At 32.0% G+C, this 20,545-nt stretch overlaps 1 protein-coding gene across 2 annotated transcripts in view; it reads left to right on the plus strand.

Moving 5' to 3' along the window:
* Positions 1 to 885: 885 nt before the first annotated feature.
* Positions 886 to 20,545, plus strand: part of LOC144854296 (uncharacterized) — a 180,476-nt gene continuing 160,816 nt past the window's right edge. Inside the window, exons 1-8 of one of the 2 annotated variants that reach the window (XM_078712233.1) lie at positions 886 to 939; positions 6,970 to 7,085; positions 7,303 to 7,414; positions 7,619 to 8,227; positions 9,069 to 9,111; positions 10,428 to 10,626; positions 11,205 to 11,255; positions 18,607 to 18,716. In XM_078712233.1, coding sequence (XP_078568359.1) covers positions 7,825 to 8,227; positions 9,069 to 9,111; positions 10,428 to 10,626; positions 11,205 to 11,255; positions 18,607 to 18,716 — 806 coding nt within the window. In that variant the 5' untranslated portion in view covers positions 886 to 939; positions 6,970 to 7,085; positions 7,303 to 7,414; positions 7,619 to 7,824. The remainder of the gene's footprint in view (positions 940 to 6,969; positions 7,086 to 7,302; positions 7,415 to 7,618; positions 8,228 to 9,068; positions 9,112 to 10,427; positions 10,627 to 11,204; positions 11,256 to 18,606; positions 18,717 to 20,545) is intronic. The other variant, XM_078712234.1, reaches the window with a different exon arrangement.

Here is a 20,545-nt window from a genome sequence, read left to right on the forward strand (position 1 = left end):
GCCGCCGGGCTAGGCCTTAGTCAGATACGAACCCCACCTAAAAGTTTGAAATTTTACATTATCATAATTATCATAGGTGATTATGTATAGTAATAGTATAAGTATAAGTGCAATTCTGGACTCTATTTTCATTATTAGCTCTGCCCCAACCATGGTGGGCTAGTACTGGAGAATTAATATTTAATTTCATATTTCAATGAATAGGTGCACTTTCCGGTGACACTAAATAATTATTCATCTTAGACAAACGCAAGTTATTAAAATCACTGATGGCTTGAAACGAATTTTTATTTTGCATTACGGATGCAGTAACCGATATTGAACATATACCACTGGGGCCAAATTGGGTCCACTTGAGCCCAGTGTATTAACATACGAAAAGATATTAAAATTCAGTGACTTTATTTCTATTTTATATCATCACTGTGCTCCACTGGCGTAGTGTATTAACATACAGAACAATATATATATGACTTCTTTCCATTTTATATGCTATCCTGGTGCTAAATTGGGTCCACTTGAGCTTACCGTAGTACTATTTCTATTATTGAAGTTAATAAAGGCATAAATGGCGCTCCGTAGAGAAGTAGTCGAGAATGCTCCATAAGTTTGTTTTGATTATGCATGACATGTGGTTGACCTTTAATTTTTGGTAGTCTCTATCCAGCTACTTTATTTAGAAAAACAAACTTTTAAAACTGTCTTTTTTTTTAAATAAGGTAAACGTAACAAGTTTAAGTTAAATACTAGATTATAATATACAAAGTAATTCTTGTTTATCAGCAAACAGAACATAATTACAACATTTTAAATACATAATAAGCATTTTGATTTTGTGATTGCGTCTGGATTTGCAATTAGGAATCATTGACCTTTTCATATTGGTATGGCGACAACAAGCGAAAAGTTTGCAGAGTTTAAAGAATTGTACTGTAATAGGTAAATTTGTAGAAATTAGATGTTGATTGCTAGACATTTGAATACGTGATTATAAACATACTGTTGTACTCATAGTTAATATAAGTTATTTGTATAAATGTTTTTAGAAGTGTTTATGGTGAGATGGTGAGACACTGTTTTTAGAGAGGTCAAGTCACAACATTAACAGTGTGGTTCCCTGCTGGACTTTGATATAGGCTAGTCTGCACTGTGATTTGTCTGGTATTGTTTCTTGGGAGTATGGTAACCAAAGCGGCCGCCAGTTTAATATCGTCATTTGTATGGAACGCCATGTGCGCTTAAATCTTTGATTGTCGTTACAGTTACAGATAAAGTAATAAAGGAGTATGGTCAAAAATTAAAAAAAATAAATAAATATAAGCCAAATCATGTATTATCGAATCTTTATATTTCTATTAGATAATTAAAGACACTTTCCCTACGTTTTTTAGATCTATTTTAAGATCACAAATTTATTTTAATGTAAAAACAATTACTATATTTTATTTCGTTTTCTTTCAGGACAGTAGGGTAGCCCTCTCAGTAATAAAATAAAACTGCTCTTCCGAGGGGCCCTACAACACATTTAAACATAATTTTAAAACAACTTAAACTAAACTTAAACTAAAACTAAACTTCAAAGCATGTTCTCATTATTAATTATAACTTGTTTATACCATTTTTAATTATTTTTCATCCTAGACCACCGGCAACAATTCACTTAAATGAATCTTAATAAAAGAGAATAAATTACGTAATAATGTACTGTAGATTGTTATTTACGTCTAAGGTAAAGAAAACCTGTCCAAACAATGACAATCAAAGATTACAAAACAATGACAATCAAAGCGCACACGCCGTTCCATACAGATCATGCCTTAAAGTTTGTCTTCAAACTTATTTTGGTCTCTATCCACACACACTATACTTGACTTGGTTTATTATAAGACATTTAACTAGTTTGTCTGTTTTTTCTTTTACCTAAATGATGTTTATTACCAATACTATGTTATATATTTTGTGTGTGGAAAATAAATAATAAACAATAATAAAGAATTACCGCGGCCGCTTTGGTTGGCGCCGCTTCGACCGTAATTCGTTTCTTGACCATGTGCATGATGATAAGGCAGAAGTGGGTATTTACCTGTACAGTATTACTATTATAACACACCTGATTGTATTGATTGGTTAATTAGACATCAGATGTCAATTTGTCCTTATATATATATATATATATCTGACGCAAATGGTGATAATTAAAGGGCAAGTTAATAATGGTCATCACTAATCTAAAAAACTTCTTTCCTAATTATAACTTAACATAACCCTCTAAATAATCTCTCTGAACATTAAAACATTTTAACTGACCAATCAGTCAAGTTGAGTTGCCGAGCGGTTAAGGCAAGGGCGCCGCAAAACAAAGTACTGTAATAATATTTTCACAGGTTTGAGTCTCGACCATAGTTCTGGTGTTTTCTCGGATAACAACTGTTGATATTATTTACAATGTAAGCAGAAATACAGGAGGACATCAGCTTAGACTTTTCAAACCTAATAATTTCACAAACCACTGAACTGTAGGAGATTCACTTCTTCACAATGAGTAAATTTACATATATTAGAATAGTTTGCCAACTGTAGTTGTCATTTCTGAAACTACCAACACATTTAAAAACCGATTAGATTAGTTGTAGACATGGGGTTAATAAGGCACACACCGCCTAAACTTACCCATTTAAACTAACCTAACAGTTAAGGGGGTCTGCTGTTTATCAGGTTCACCTGCACCCAATCCCAGTATAGCTTCATTTGAGCTACAATAGGGATTTACACCAAGATCCAAGAATCAGAACTGGTTGGACATCCCTGATATTTCAAATCTTCTTCTACTCTTTCGCTAATATACATTGGGAGGTCTGGATCATTTACAGTGAACACTTTATGATGGAAAAATTTGTTTAAGAGAATGCCATGTGCATATTATATTAATATTCACAACAGTGTCTAATTGCTATTTTTATTTATTATTATTATTCATACCACAATGACCAGATAATAAACCATCTTATTCAATAACTGAGCTTCAAATGGAAATTATTTTTCCTCTAAGGAGAGCATGCAACCACAATGGTTTATGGATTTTCTTGAACTTATAACTAAATAACCTAGAAAAGTGTAAGGATATTATCAATTTCCTTGCTAAATTCTTTTTGTAGAAAAAACCTAATCAATTATCTTGTCTGTACTCCTTTTAAAAAATGTATTGTCCCCCAAAAACATGAAAAATAAAGATTAATAAAATCATTTCTATAGAAAAAAAAACTAATTATTTTACTTATAAAAAGAAAATAGAAACAGTTAATTTTAACCAAAAACTATTGTCTGACAGACAATTTAGGTATTTTTTGCTTAGCAAATTGCATTTTTTTTCTAGGAAAAGAATTTGCTTCCGATCCAGTTTTTGGTCAAAATTGAATATAACTATTATGTGACATTAAAATGGCATACCTTCCACAAAAAAATTTTTAGGGGGACAATATATCTTTAACAAAAATATATAATTTCTATGCTAAATATGTAAAACAAAATGTTTATTTGTTAACTGGTATTGCTATACTGTAGTGCTATTAAAGATTTTAAACATTATAACCATGCATCAAACAGTTTACATTCACAAATTTGTTCATACTGTATAGGCTTTGGTTAGCCTTTGGCGTTTTTAGTTTACGTCATAGGAACATTTAATTACCTTAATTTCTATGCTCTATGTGAATCCATATTTATGTAAACTATTAAGGTACTTTAATGAAGCTATTTACTGTTTAAAGATTTTTCCATGTAATTATTATATAATAGTGTATTAAAAAGCGAGGCAGCTGGATTTGAGATTGTTTCTAATTCTTATTTTTTTATCAAATATGAACTTGTTACCTGATTCAGTATGCTCGTTATTGTAGCATACTTTAGTATATTAAGTTTTTTTTTGTTCAGTTCTTCCTCCTTCGGAAGAAGTTCTGCCTCAGGAAAACATGTTGAATCAATATCACTCAATAATTCTTACTTTCTAATTGTTTACTAAAGCTTTGAGATTATGCAAACAGTGGTAATCAGAAAACAGAAGATTGTTTTTTCTGACCATCATACGTATGTTTATTTTACATGATTGCTACATACAAACAAGGATTGAATGACTTTAAATATTGTATTCTCATGATTTTTCCATTAAGTTTTCCTCAATTTTTTGTTTAGACAAATCTATAGAGCAAAATATATTTTCTCTTTTCTACCTTACTGTTTATCCTTGTTTGGGGCTATTGTTTTCTTTTTCTGAGTGGAGATATTGTTTTAGTACAGTTGCAATTCTTTAACTTAAAAAAATTAATTACCATTTATTTGTGCATTCTGCTTGTTATTTTACATGGTTTAGGGTGTTGCCATACCTCTACCCAGTATGTGATTGGTTTAAATGACTTTAGGGCATTATCATGTTGCAAACCATCCTTTATGGTAAGGGCGTGTGGCGTGGTGTGTTGGACGTTGGACTACTGATCGTGAGACTCTCGCCGCATTGCTTGTATCCGTAGGCAAGATACTTTACTTACGTTTGCCTCTCTCCACCCAGGTGTATAAATGGGTACCCGGTTAGATCAAGACACAATTTTGCGCTGATTACTAGCTGCATTATGGGAGTATGTTTCCATACGTGTTTGATCCAAAATGACTGGGGTAATAATGTCAGTAGCGCAGTGAGCGTCTTTCTTAGACGGATACTTGCGCTTTACAAATTTCCATTATTATTATTATTTTTATAGTATAATATCTTCATTTTTCTAGTTTTTTCAACACCTTTGGATGTTTAAAGTCCATAAACTAACTGTAAAGAAAAACAAAAAAATCAAACAACAAAAATAAATTATGAACTAACCTTCCCTTGACTTTGAAAAGTCGATATACTATTAAAATGAAATTTAAATTGTAATTAAGTTATTAAATTTGACATAAATCATCTGCCAAATAGCAGACAAATTAGTTCCATGGATGGAATACCTGACAAGTAATTTGTATGGTAAAATTACTATACAAGTCAACTAAAGCAATCCAACTGAGTTACAGTTATCAACTATATTTTATCAGTTACATTATCTTTAATTATTATAGTTAATGATAAGATACTGTACCATTGACATTATTGCCATTGCTACTTCACCTGTGTAAATGGTTTTTATATTGTCTACCTCACGTATAGGTAATAAATGCACTTAAGTCATATAGTGTGAAACGAATTGTTGACTCTCTTTCTCATTTATAAGCCAGTTTTTAATAATTTTACTTTAGGATATTTAACCTTTTGGGCTGACCTAGAAATAATTTTCTGTTGGCGTTTGTTTCGTGTAACCTGCTGGCATGCCTAAATATAGCTTCAGACGATATTACTGAGCAAGTAAGTTGTGGGTGTAATGGCGAATATGGGGTTTGTGGTTTTGGGTCCATATAAGCCCCCTTTCTCTTAAAAGGAGGAGACAGACCGAAGCTCCTTAAATCCAACTATGCATAGTATTTTTGATGATATGCAGACATGTGTCCTACATAATATTCATATTTTCAACTATTATTGTAACGACCTAAGCTGTTCTTGTCCACTGGTCAATTGATTTCTTTTTTTGAAATAAAGTTGAAATGCAGTTGTTTGTTAAGCAGTATCCTGAATCTAGAATCAATTGGCTCTGACTATAACTACTTGACCAAACTCAAACGTATGTGCAAAATAAATAATAATTAACATGACGTGTTCTAGGTCATAGGTCGTCACAATTAGATATTATTGTATTTACATTTGTCTTTGATTGGTTCATGAACATTATCAAATCCACCTTGGCCTGAAGTCTCAGCAAATGTAAACAAAGCATACTTAATGTTTGCACAAACATTGTACAGTATTCCAATATTTGTTTATGACACAATAGATGATTATTACTTTGAAATTTCTATAAATAGAAACAATCTTACTAGTCATTCACACTGAATAAGCATTAAAGCAAGAGTCTATTGGATTAATAGAGTATATTCACACTTGATTTTAGGACCATTGTATGCTTATGTACATTGTATACTATTATTTTATAAATTTAAAGATAACAGAAGCATTCATTTCATTTTTCATTTATTTATTCAACCAATACACAGATACAGAACAGAACAGAAACAAAGCACAATGGTCAGGGGCAACTAAAGCAAAACAATTACTATAACTCAAAGAGTCAGTTGTCCCTTAAAAAACATCGAAATACAAAAAATATTGCACCAAGTGAAACATTTGTACAATTTATGTTATACCATTTTTGCATTTCAGATGCATACCCAATACTCCTGTAATATTGGATAACTACATAATTAAACTACCCACCTACCCCAGTTTTTTTCAAATTTAGTTCAATACCTTCCCAGTACAATTCTGTCCATTTTGATATCCATAATGCGTACAGTTTAAAAAGTTTAAAGATGTATTTTCCCCCAAAAATATGAAAAATAAAGATAAATAAAATCAGATTTTGAATAGGTCATTTTGCAGTTTTAATTAAGGTAGCCTATTCACTTCTGTAGAACAAAAAACCAGCAAAAATAATTATTTCACTTATAAAAGAAATGATTAATTTTAACCAAAAACCATTGTCTGACAGATAATTTAGGTATTTTTTGCTCTAAATTACATTTTTTTTTTCAGGAAAATAATTTTTTTTTCGATCCAATTTTTGATCAAAGTGAAAAACTATTTTGTGACATTAAAATGGCATATTCAACAAAAAAATGTAAAACAACAATTTTTTTAGGGGGACAATATATCTTTAAAATTGTATAACAAACATGCAAATTCTCATCTCCAATAAACATTTAATTGATATTAGAAATATTCAAATTCTAAATGCAATCCCAATATAAATGTATTATTTGATAATGCAAACAAGCCAAATTCAATTTATTTTTAACAAAAATTGTTTTTCTTATTTATATTACATTGCTTATTCTTTATAGAGTGTTATGTTCAAAACTGATGTGATTAAAAAGCAAGTTATAACATGAGGCAATTCTTTATTAATGTTCTTTTGCTAAGATCCTGATTTAGAGTTTCTTTTTAATATGAAGAACCGGTAAGTGTTTAACAATTTATGAGCAACTGTTTCTGTAGAAGGTAATTTCAATAGCTATTCTTCAGTGTATATTGATGAATTTAATTGCCGTATTAGTAAGTAATAGTGTCTTATTGATCCAGTAGTTTGGGTTGAGTTATTATCCAATGTTTGCTAACCATCTCAATGCTTCAATTTCAATCATAAGCAGCTTTAGGATATCTCTTTTTTTTCATAGAAAATTTTCATCAATAAAAGCAGCGAGGTTTTGTCGTTTTATTGTATTGTAAAATTGAAAACAAGTGCTTAAACTGTATGATCCGTTCCTTCTCTACAGTGTATTTTATTTGGTAAGTGCTTGAATTGATTGTCACGTCTGACATGGACTTTAGCATTTTTGCAGCAAAAGACAAAATGTTTGATGTTAATCTATAATTAAATTTGTAACATTATTTTATTTTAAGATATCAGAACTAATAGCTTTAACAACATTGTTTATTGTTAGTTTGATACTTTAGCTTTACCTCACACATATTACCATTTTTTTCTTTCAGCTTGAACAATCTAGAGAATTCATTTTCTTGTGAATTCCGCTGATACATGCAATTTGATGTAATGGATGTAGAAATTAAGAAAGAGCTACTATAACAGAAGAGCATTTATCCTGAATTCTAAAGTCAGACATTCTGGTGAGGTTGTGGAAGCATTACCAGATAAAGTCAAAGTGTCACCAGATAAAGTCAAAGCGTCACCAGATAAAATGGAAAGTCTTTCACATAAAGTCAATTCTACTCAAGAAAAGTTGGAATCCACTCAAGTTGACATAAAAAGGATCCCAATGGAAAGTAACCATATTTCAACTGAGATTGGTCCTCCATTAACAGAAATTAATAAAAGCACTAAAAGAGAAGTAAACCCAAGAACTCGTCAAGACTTGACTACCAGTCCTTTACCACCTAGCAGTAAGCAACCACATGGTCGTACTTTGCAAGAAAAGAAGCATGAGTTTCTCTGCTGGGGATGTGGAGAGTTTGGTCAGAATGGCAGGGAAGATGGCAAGGATATAGGCATTGGTGCTACTCTAGCAAACTTTTCTTATAATGGATGTTATGATAAAGTGAAGACGATGGCTTGTGGATCAAGTCATACAGTTGTGGTAACAGGTAAGGAATTATTTTTTAAATTTAGGAATGGACTTCAAAAAGAGGTGTTGTAGGTTAAGTGTTGAATTGTAGGTTGAATGTGGAGTTGTAGGTTGAGTATGGAGTTGTAGGTTGAATGTGGAGTTGTAGGTTGAGTGTGGAGTTGTAGGTTGAATGTGGAGTTGTAGGTTGAATGTGGAGTTGTAGGTTGAGTGTGGAGTTGTAGGTTTAGAGTTGTGACTTGGAGTAGAGTTGTCATTTTTAGTGGAGTAAACTTGATGGTTATGTTGAGCCTACAATTTGCAAGGTCCTGAGTTGAATATTTTCTCATGACAAAACAATTTCCAAGTCTGTTTCATTTCTGGGTTTGCTGTTTTTTTACTTGATTTTCCACATGTGAATATATTTACAATAACAATTAAAGCGTGGTTCCCACTAGCGACGCAACGCAAGGACGTAACGCAACGCAAGTGAATTGACCAATCACAAGCGATGGCTTATTCGCTTTTGATTGCTAACTGTCTATAACTTCGCTTGTCATTGGTTAAAACGCTTGCGTTGCGTTTACGTCCTTGCGTTACGTTCTAGTGGGAACCAAGCTTAAGTAAGCTCATAACTTAAAATGAATGGCAAATCATTAAAAAAATAAGAAAAAATAACTAATTAAAAAATACATAAACAAATAATTTGTCAGTTCTTCATTTGTATAGTTTGTAGTAAAACATAACTGCCGTATTTATTTATCTTTTTTCTCCAATTATTATAGTGCTTTTAAATTAATGTTACTGGTTTTTCTATTAAATCCTGTTTTGAAAAACAAAATCATGAACTAAACTATATGTGAATTGTATATTTTTTTCAGAGTCTAATCAAGTATTTGCCTGGGGTAACGGCAGTAGTGGTCAGTAAGTAGATATTTACAATCAGGAAGTTATTTAAAGAAATGTTCTGCAGCAATCTAAAAAAATTCACTTTAAAGTCATTTAGAATTGATCTTCTAAGAATATAAAATTTTATGAAACAAGCTTGTAAAAATATATCTGTTCACTCTGCTGAAAATGTCATTATTTATTTTATGTACTGAATTATTGTATTGAATAATTTAGTACATAAAATAATTATTAAATATTTATATATTATTATTTTTAAATAATTTAGTACATAAATTATTGTTTTCCAAAGACTATATAAACCAATCTCCTAAAACACAAACAACACTGTACTTTGAAAGTCAATAATATAATGCTGTCTATTTTGTGCCTAGCTTACCTGGATAAACCGACAATAGCCCATGCTCTCCAAAGTATTAACTAGTATGGGGTAGATTTTTACTCACTAATTACCCCAACCAGATATCTAAAGATTTTGTTTTGCATGGTAATACTTTACTACATATTTTAGTCAGAATTGTGTTAAGTGTAAAAACACATTTCATTATGATTTATATACAGTATGTATGTGTGCTAAATTTCAATTCGTTTTAGCATTCGTAATGTAACAAAATCTAAAGAGGTCATTAGTGTAATAATCGTTCAAGTCATTGAATATTAACGTAAAATTGATTATTGCCGAAAAGTACAAAGGAGATTTCAGAGATTGCGTCAGTAGCATACGTCATTATGTTTGATTTGATTGACCTCATTTTTCAATAAATAATGTAAATTGATTTTCTGTATTAAACAATTTATTTCTATTATAAAGTTTACAAAGAAAATTTAGTTTTAGCTTCCAATTTTAGGTTATGCTTTTTTAAATCAATTTAGTAGTACACTATATGTAAGTAAGTAAAGGTATAATTGTGCACAGATGTTCTCCAGGTAACTGTTATGCAAATTAGGCTTCTTGCCTATAGCATGCTTGGTTTAGTCAAGAGAACAATAATAGATTTATTAAAGCATATAACATTAAGTTGGAGTTGAGGTGTAGCTCACCTGATATGCAAATTAGGCTTCTTGCCTAGCATGCTTGGTTTAGTCAAGAGAACAATAATAGATTTATTGAAGCATATAACATTAAGTTGAAGTTGAGTTGTAGCTCACCTGGTGCTCCAGGTAAACTGTTATGCAAATTAGGCTTGCCCAGGTTTAGTCAGTATACTGTTGGGCTTGGTAGTGTGAAGTACTACTGTATGTAGGCTTTGCTAAGCATAGGCTGGTGCTGTTAGTTGCGTTCAATGAGTCTCAAGTTTAAATAAACAGTTTATATGCTTCTTTAATTTCAGACTTGGCTGTGGGGATAAGGGGTCCTGTGCTAGCCCACAAGAAATCAAACTAGAGGAGGAACATGTGATAACTAGCCTAGCATGTGGCAGTCGACATACTGTGCTCGTCACTCAAGAAGGAAAATGCTTCGGTTTTGGCAACAACTTTTATGCTCAGCTTGGTTATAATTTCCGAATGAAAAATTACAAAGAAAACCAGGTAAGCCAAATAATGAACTGCAAAAAATGGGTATAAAACTCCATCAGCAGGAACTTGGCCTAAATTAATAACATATTGTATGAAATGAATATAGTATTCCTGTCACTATTGCTTCTCAGTTTGTTAGGCATACTGATTCCATTCAAAAACAATATTTAATAACTATCTACTTGACAATTGAAAAAAAACCCCCAAAGTTAATAAATAAAATACACCATAGCCTGACAACGACTTGTAATAAGACTTTGTAATATATAAAAACAAAACATCTCAATATTCCACTAGATTCCAGATTATATTTTCAATATAAAATCAAATCTTTATTTGTTCCATATATAACAAAATTGTTTTCCTTGACAGAAATATACTGTAGTAAAACAAACAAAACATTCACAATTTCATCATACATTTGATAAAATTACAATTTACAAAAATAAGACAAAGGTAAGAAGATATACTAACTTTGCTGACGAACATCGACCTCAGTGTTTGAAAGTAGCATATAACCATGGAGTAAAACTCCATGATATAACATAGAGGCATGTATTTGAGCTATAATATACATTACTTCTTTACAGCACCCTTTGAGCATTTTCTATTTATCCAGTTCTGACCGTCAACAAGCTGAGGTAGAAATGTGTGAAATTATGCTATGCAAAATGATATAATGCAAATTAATATTAATTATTTGCCTAACTAATAGCTACAGCTTAACCTACTAAAATAAGTGTGTTGTGTTGAGTACTGTACCTTTAGATTAAATCCTTATATTAATTTACCAAAGCAAACCAATGTCGGCATTATTTAATATTTTTCTAAAACTAATCTATATTAATATTATTTGGCACTATTTTTTCAGATTTTTTTTAGCCTTTTTAATACAACTAATTTATTTCAAATTATTAAGCTCTACACTATCAAACTTTATGTGGCGAAAAAATGTGATGTGCCCATATATGGATATGATGATGTCATATGACTACCATATTTGGGTATATCACTACCATATTTGGACACAACACTTTTTTGTCAAACTAGTTTGATAATGTAGACAGAGCTTGTAAGTTTTGGTTGGTCCTTGACATATTTTTGTTAAGAGGATGCCGCGTTTTTGTTGCTGCATGTTCTGTGAATGGTTTTTAATTATTAAATTCATACTGCAAAAAACACTTAATTCAAAGCTCGCAGATAAATTTATTATATTATGAATCAATGTGATCGTCGGTTTTCACTAACGCTAAATTTACATAGCTGCTGTACTTCAGAAAATTGGTGTGATGTACCTTGTATTAAACCTGTGCATAATTTCATGTTTGACATCAGACGTAAGGCTTTCTAAATATAACTAGAGAATATAAATTCAGCATACTGTAACCTAGCAACAATAACCATACCGTTATAAACAATTTGATCAAGATCATAGAGGGATATATTTCTCTTGAATACCAAATTTTTTTATAAATTACAGAAACATAGATGGCAGTATTGTATATTTTATAGTTGTCAGATTACAATTGATAACAATATTTGACTAACAATTTTCTTAAAATTTTAATCTTTTTTCCTTTTATTTTATTTGCTACTATAATATCTCAGTGTATTTTACTTGAATTCACTTTCACTTGCATATTCAAATTCAGACTAACTTGTGTTTTTCAATTAGAAATAATGAATATTGAATGGAAAAAGAAAAACTTTTGAAGAAAAATGTAAAATCTACAAAAATATATGAACTGCCCTCTATAGTTTCTGAATATTGTAGACCTGCTTTACTCATTCATGACTTAAAACATTCATGACTCGTTTAGCGTTCCTGTACATGCAAGTGAAAAAACCGGGCCTATTTATTCCTTTCATTGTAGGAACACACTTTTTAAAATAGACACATTTTTAGACCACGTAAAATTGAAAGTCAACCAACACAAATAAAAACTACATTACAAAATCTCAGGAGACCAAAAAGCATACAAATCGACCAGTTTAGCCCCATTCATGACCTCCGATAACAAACTCGCGTACAAGCTATAATTCGCCAGGTAAGAGGCATAACTGTCGAAGCTCGCTAGTCAATCGGAAGCCGCGTTTAGAAGCCTTAGGGATGTTCATGTTTGCTTCACTGTCACATCTCAGACACTGTCACATACAAACAATACCCAGTAAAGAAGAAAAAATAAGAGGTAGCCTGTAGTTGGTTTAAAACAGTGACTATCTAATGGCGTTAGACATCTTTTTGTGTGACAATCTCTGTTTCTTATTATCTCTCCAGCAGCTCCACCTCCCTAATATTTTACCTCAAGCCACTTTGTCAATCTGTATTTTAAATTCCAAAGAGAATTAAAAACTAAAATCAATGAATACAAATACACTTTTGTACAATTTCATTTATATTGAGCAATAAAGGAGAATAATTGTGTTGATTAAAACCAAGCAAGAAGCAAGTTGATGTAGTGTTTTTGTTATTATATAATGTTAAGATAGAATTTCAATGTCGAAGCTGTTACTTTAAAAACAGATGAGTAAAAGCGGCAACTCCATGATGGCCTTGCAGTCCAGACATAGCCTTGGGACGTAATATGTACATTACATTTTGGCATTTTCAACTAAATGAAATACTTCTAAAATCGCTTTCATCTTCTTATTCTATTACTGATATTCTTTATAGCCTTCTGCAAATGTATTAGAATCATTGCTTATCTGCCTAATAATAATTTATCAATGTGTCCGCAACGAGAAAATGAGTTGTTCTAAGATCATGTGTGCCGATTGTATCATTGTTTTGCTTCGAGCGAAAACATGTTTTTGCCACTCCACAGATGTCAAGCACGTTTTTGAATTTTATATTTGATTGTTGCTTTCGCTGTGAAATAATATTTTCATATTGATACCGTTTCATAAACTTGGATTTCTGTACGATGAGAGATAACATAATGAAAACTTGAAATGTCATTCTTTTTTTGTATATGTAACAAATACAAAATTCTTTGATTAAACAAACAGATTATATTTATATCAGTAAAAACAAGACGATGTAAAAACTCATTTATTACTGCAACCTAAAAAAAAATGATAGCGTAAATATAATATTAACCAAAACACATAAATGTCATTTATATAAATATCGCAATCTTTTATTTTTATTTCAATGTAAAAGGTAAAACGAAAGCTTAGATATTGCAGACAGTATAAATAATTCTTTCGTGTCATAGAATCGTGATGATAATGTTTATTTAACATGAGTAGGAATCACGGCTAACACATTACTCTTCTGATTGCAGACGTTACGGTCCTTTGGGACCAAACACGTTAGTTCAAGGCCTATATATAAAATACGTTGCGTTTATTCATGCATTTAACTTAGTGTAGGATTTGTTACCTAAGAAATAATCCGATATTTGAAAATAAATTATATTGTGCAATTCACGGTATTGAACTACAAAATGGTTGAACTTTTATAGGAGATAAGAAACATAGGGTGAGGGAGGGACATGGGATTAGTTGAGATAAAGGATTAGTTGAGATAAAGGATTAGTTGAGGTGTGAAGACTATCGACACATTTCTTAATTGACAACAAGTTATGTTTTACAAACCTTAGTACTAACACTACTAGCTCTAATTAGCTCTTAAAAAACATGCCAAAAATGTATTTGATGTGCTTTTTTGTAGGCCTACTATGCTATATTAATTAAAGGTATTGTCCCCGTAAAAAAATTTGTTTGTTCAAATTTTTTGTTGAATATGCCATTTTAATGTCACACAATAGTTGGGAGGTGTGGTGCTGATAGATTAAAATGGTTGGCTCATACCAAGGAACCTAAACATTGCCATCGGATAAATTTTAGTTGAATATTTTAATATCTTGCTCCCACACAACCTTGCCCATTGAGACGTGACTTATTTTCTTTTCGCCATGCCCTGTCTGACGCTAAAACTAAGTACTTATTTGAATATTATCTCGTCTTGAATTATGTATGTCTTGACATTTCATACCTTATCCTGTTCAATTTAGAATTTAAATTTGTTTCCAGTAGCATTCATTTACGTTTGAACTGTAATGCTTTTATAGATTTTAAATGATTGCTATTTGTAGCTTTCTACTTTTACACTTTATTCAAGGTTGTCTCGGTTAAAGTCGTTAGTAAAATTGATGTAATGGTTTTGCCTTCATAAATTCTATTTATTCATTAATGCTGTTAAGATTGGCTAGGATTTATCTTATTAATAAATGACAAATTAACTATCAACAAGGTGTATTTATTAGAATAAATTTATAGAATTTCTGTACTATTACTAGAACATTTATTGAACTTGGCATGTTAAATTGTTAAGGCATTTTTTAAAAAGTATTTTCCCTTGGCAACATGTACCAGAATATTGAAGCCCTGAGCAGGATTTAAATTGTGTCAAGATATTCAAAAGTGTTTAAAAATTAAACATTTAAAATCCTTCTTTTTTTGTGACTAGAGATACAGAAAACATTGCTAGTCCTTAGAATGGTTGGTCGCATGAATGGTTTTTAAACCTTCAATACCATTTTCCAATATTTCACTTTAAACCTTTAATTGTATACATATATATATATGTACTGATTAGTTCAGGAGACTTGGCTTAATATTCGTAACAAAATATTTTAGCATGCATGGTATATAATATCAATATTTATGTATCATGTTTGAAAACCATCCACCGCGGTTGCTGACAAGTCTTTAACTTAAATTCAACATAACCATTAATATGGTTGTGCTCAGCGACGGTGCACCACCTAAATTTCTCCCCACCTTAAGTTTATTTTAAAACATTCCAACTACATTTCTATTACTGTATAAAGATCTTTTTACCAACACTATGTTGGAGATCTTTTCATAAGGTTAAAGGCGGAAGTTAAATAAATGGGAGGTGGTGAGCTTTGAGCTTTGAAAGCAGATTCAAAGCCAAGAGACAAGTCAAAATTACGAAAGTCTTCTAGCCAAAATTATTAAAAGTATACTTTATGATTTTCAAAAGTTCAGCTGTCTAATTCGATTAAAACTGCAGTAATGAATTCATTTATTATCCATCAGGTACTAATTTATTCATAGTATATTTTAGATTAAATTGTCTGTCTATACAAACAGATAAATAATAATAAGATTGCCTTGTTAATTGGAGATTGAATAATCATTTTAATATTAATCATTCATAATATCAATTACCACCAGACCGATTAATTACAGTTGGGGAGCCTGATGTACTATCAAAACATAGCTGACTGTATCCTTGCTTGGTTCCCTCTCTAAAGCTCTGTCTACACTATCAAACTAGTTTGACAAAAACAGTGTGATGTGCCCAAATATGGTAGTGATATGCCTAAATATGGTAGTGATATGTCCATAAAGGGGCACATCACATAAAGTTTGATAGTGTAAACAGTGCTTAAGATGTAATGGACGTAGACGCAATGTATCAACGCAAAATGCCGTACGAACATAACCTTGCGATGCGTGTCACAAGTGCTTTGTTCAACTTGTATAAGGTGGACGCAGAATTGATAGAAGAGTATTTTCTTGTGATGTATCAGCCAATTTCTTTTCTGTGGGGACTTCTGTATTTAAAATAAAAACTAGATCATAATAGATCATGTGATGATCAAATGATGATGATCTATCACGTAATAAAGTTCATCTAGCTATAAATGTTCACTAAATTGATCGCACTTTTCAAAGTTCAATGTTATATTTCCTTAGGCGTAATTTTCTAGTTAATTTAATGAGGAGATGAATTGAGACAGACAGCTACGTTTTCCTACAAAGAAAGTTGACGAATGTGTTTGTGAAAATGACATTTAGAATTATCGCTACTTAACCTTGGCCAACAACAGTCATAACATCATGACATTTTGGCGTAACCATACATTCGCTTTTCTATTGAAATGTACTAGAAGAATGGTTGAATTGTTGAAATAATGAGTTTGCACCGCATTTTCCGCCCTTAGGCTAACATGCCCATGTTTACTGTCATAATTGATATTTATACCGCCCTCTATAGTTTGATGTATTATTATAGTGCCCTCTATAGTTTGATGTATTATTATAATAATAATATTTATTTCCACAAATAATAGAGCAAAATGTAACATAATAAATATACAACTGATAATGAAAATTAATATAATGCAAGAAAAGAAATATATAGAGTATCACGGTGTGATGTCACAACGATAGAGGGCGCTGCATGGTTGCTTTTTCCAAAAAATGCGTTCAGCGCTACTATGTTGATAAACAGTAAAGATCTGTATTTCTATCAAATTATGTATCTTAGCTTGATTTTTTTTAACTTAAACTGTAGTTGAAGACTAAATAGATTATTAAAAACAAATATTTAGTGATCTTTATAAATTTTAGTTTGTTTTTATTGTAAATTATTAAGTTTTAAAATGACTACTTCAATAAGCCTATTCCAAACCATTGGTGATCTTGGAGTCACTCAGGCAGGCTGAACGCATTTTTGGTTGCGCTAGCAACCACGCAGCGCCACCTACCGTCGTGACGTCAGCACCGTGATACTCTATAAGTGGAAAAGGGACGCCACAGCAAGGAAGCCTTAAACTTGGCACCCTCTATAGTTTGATATATTATAGTGCCCTCTATAATTTGATAAAACATCCCAATATTTCATTTTTCTAAGCTTGAAGATCTGAGTATATATACGGTATTGATTCATGTTTGTATGCTCCAACTTCTTTTGCTATTCCTTGCTATTAAATGATGCTGTAATGAATTTAATAACATTTTTTTTGTATCGATTTATTTGTGGCAGGGTTAAAGTACTACATACTTGAAAAATTAAAGAAATAATAATAATTTTATTTGTTTAGTTACATGTTCTTATGTTCGTCAGAAGCATATATAATGGGAATCGCATAGCATTGTTTTTCAAATAGAGAATTATGTTTATTGTAATTGAAGCATTCATTGACGTGCCCTGTGCCCTTGGGTATTACAACCTGTACTTTCAATTGCGCGTACACATTCGCAAATCACATTTTTGAATGTTCAAAATCAGACATGGAAAATTTATGTTTTATATTTTAATTTCATCCGTCATAGTTTCTACTTTTAATCAGACGTCGTGCTCGTATAATCGCTCACCTAAAAGTACAAGTAACGATTTAATCAATTAGCCGAATACTTAACCTGTTTCATTTTCGCCGATTACTGCGACACCTGTCATTACCTATTTCTGTATCTCCCTACAGATTCTAAGACCGATATCTGTAAACTTTAATTATAATGTAATGCTATTTATCCAATGTACTAATTAAAGCATTATCCGATTTAACGCAAATAACATACTTAGTTTCTGAAATGTGCTGACATTTACTGAACTATGATAATTTAATTTTTCGGTTGAAGTATGCTGTTTTTAACTTGCCTCTGCAGGTAAACATTTGATGACTTTCTTTATTAATGTTATCTCTTATTACTTTGTTTACTCGTTTATCTAACACAAGAGCAACAAATTTGAACGCCAAATGTTCATCGATAGAAACAACAATAACACCAATATCTGGGTAATGACACCATGGATAATAATAAAAAGTTTTTTTACAATGCGTGAAAATACTGTATTATGACAACATTTAAGAATACTGACTAAGCCTATGCTTATAATACGTACTTGGTACATATTTCTTTACTCATGAATCATGGGCATGTGGCGCAGTATGTTGGACGTTGGATTAATGATCGTGAGATCGTGGTTCGAATCCAACTCTCGCGGCATTGTTTGTATCTTTAGGCAAGACACTTGGATTTGCCTCTCTCGACCTAGGTTGTATAAAATGGGTACCGGTTAGATCAAGACACAACTTTGCGCTGATTACTAGCTGCATTATGGGAGTATGTTTCCATATGTGTATGATCCAAAAAATGACCCCCGTATTAATATGCAGCGCATTGAGAGCTTGCTTGCGCTATATAAGAATGTTTTTTTTATCTTTGTAGGTTTTTCCTCATTTGCTCCAGCCTATAGCTCATCATGTAGTGAAATCAGTGGCCTGTGGTGAAAAACACACACTATTCTTATTTTCTACCGGGCAGATAGCAGTTTGTGGGTAAGATATACATTTAGAGAAATGCATGGTCATAGTGATAACATATTTTCCTCTCCCTTGGTGCCTTTGGTGTTCTCTGAATATGGGTATCACTACTAGTATGACATAGCTCTTAAATGCAATTAAATTGATGATAAAATAAAACTAAATGTATGTATTGTGAATTGCAATATATGCACCGCACACTGTATACAAAGAAAAAGTGGAAAAGTGGAAAAGTGGAATTGCAACCGGTATAGCAGTAGCCTTAAAGGGGGGTTCCGGGTATAAAATGAATAGTAAAAAATGTAAAATATATTTGTTTGTCTCTTGAACGGTAAAAGTTTCAATTTATATAAGCGCCCAGTGAAGCAGAACGAAGGCTGTGAAATGAGGCCAGATTACAAGTGCAGCTACGGCGATATGACACTGTGTTACAGAATAGGAAATTCGTGAAATGGTCAATCTTCCGACGACTCGTTATCATTAACCATATCAATTACTTTTGTAAAATTATACTTATCTGATGTAATTTTAGTCGGTCTTCCCATTTATGAAGTCAATTTTCTATGAAAATTTATCAAAACAGTGAAAACTTAGATATGTTTGCACTTTACGTTTGCCGATTTTCGCACTGACTTAGGGAAAGCCTTCAAAATCAATGAAGCGTAACGTATACATTCCTGATCTGAGCGAGGAGGAGAGCGAGACGACGATACACGTGCTCTCTCTGCCCATGCCTGGCATCGTCACGTGATAAGCAGATACAGTATACAATACCAAACTGGTCGGGTCGAGTATACCCCGTCTATAATCACAACATGAACGATGTACAGTATTTGATTGAAGGTCGACTCGACCTACCGGAATGGTATAGATAATATAGCTCGAATGAGAGAGTTGGAATACAGTATTTGTAAACATAAGTATTGCTAATTTTAACAAGTGTAGCCTATAGTAAAAGGCCTGGTAGTATCAATTCGCATAGGGTCTACTACACTAGCTAGCTCAATTTTTAACTGGGCCGGATCGGCCAGGTCTCCTTCCTACTACCTGGTTTACTTGCTTGATGCAGTACTGCAGTATCCGCTTTTTTGGAGAGTAAACTAGGCCTATTTTAGGCCTACTTAGACGATCGGGACACCATAGGCATACGTGCGGACGGGATCCGACCTTGTTTTGCCTCAATATTTACAGCCGATTTTGTAGAACGTTTTAGGTTTAGATTGTTTAGGAGTTTGGTTGATAGGATGGGTTTGGATCCACTGAGTTTTGTTATTTATGGGCCAATCGTTTAGTAGTACTAGTAGGCTAGCTAGGCCCATGATGGGCCCCAATGTAAAACGTAGGGTAGCCATCGTGGCATGGAATCCCTAGTCAGAATGGCTCTCACCCATGACAAAAAATAATTTAGGCTAGGCCTAGCCTAGTACTTGAAGCCGATAATACGATCTGTACTATTCGAGGTATAAAAATAGTATAACTGTATACAATCTATATATAATCTGTACTAAATTTTGTATTTCATTAAATGTCAAATAAATATATGCTACTACTGTTATTATTACACTTTAGGCCTAGCTTAGAAAATCTACAAAAAATGTATTTCACAATAATCGGGTGGTTGTCGTTTGGGGGAGAGGGATGTAAATTAGTTGACAAAAACACTGTACATGACGTCGCGAGTTGGAATCCACTGATGACGTGATTTTGTGAATATCTCATGAATATTAATGAGCTTCCCTAAGCTGCTAAAAAACAGACTTTCCATGAATTTACCCTAAAATGTATATAAAATTTAATTTTTTAAATTTCTCGTTATTACTTCTTCATTCTGACATGTCTATATT

Source organism: Antedon bifida, chromosome 10 (genome assembly GCF_963402885.1).
Source record: "Antedon bifida chromosome 10, ecAntBifi1.1, whole genome shotgun sequence".
NCBI classification, from domain to species: Eukaryota; Metazoa; Echinodermata; class Crinoidea; order Comatulida; family Antedonidae; genus Antedon; species Antedon bifida.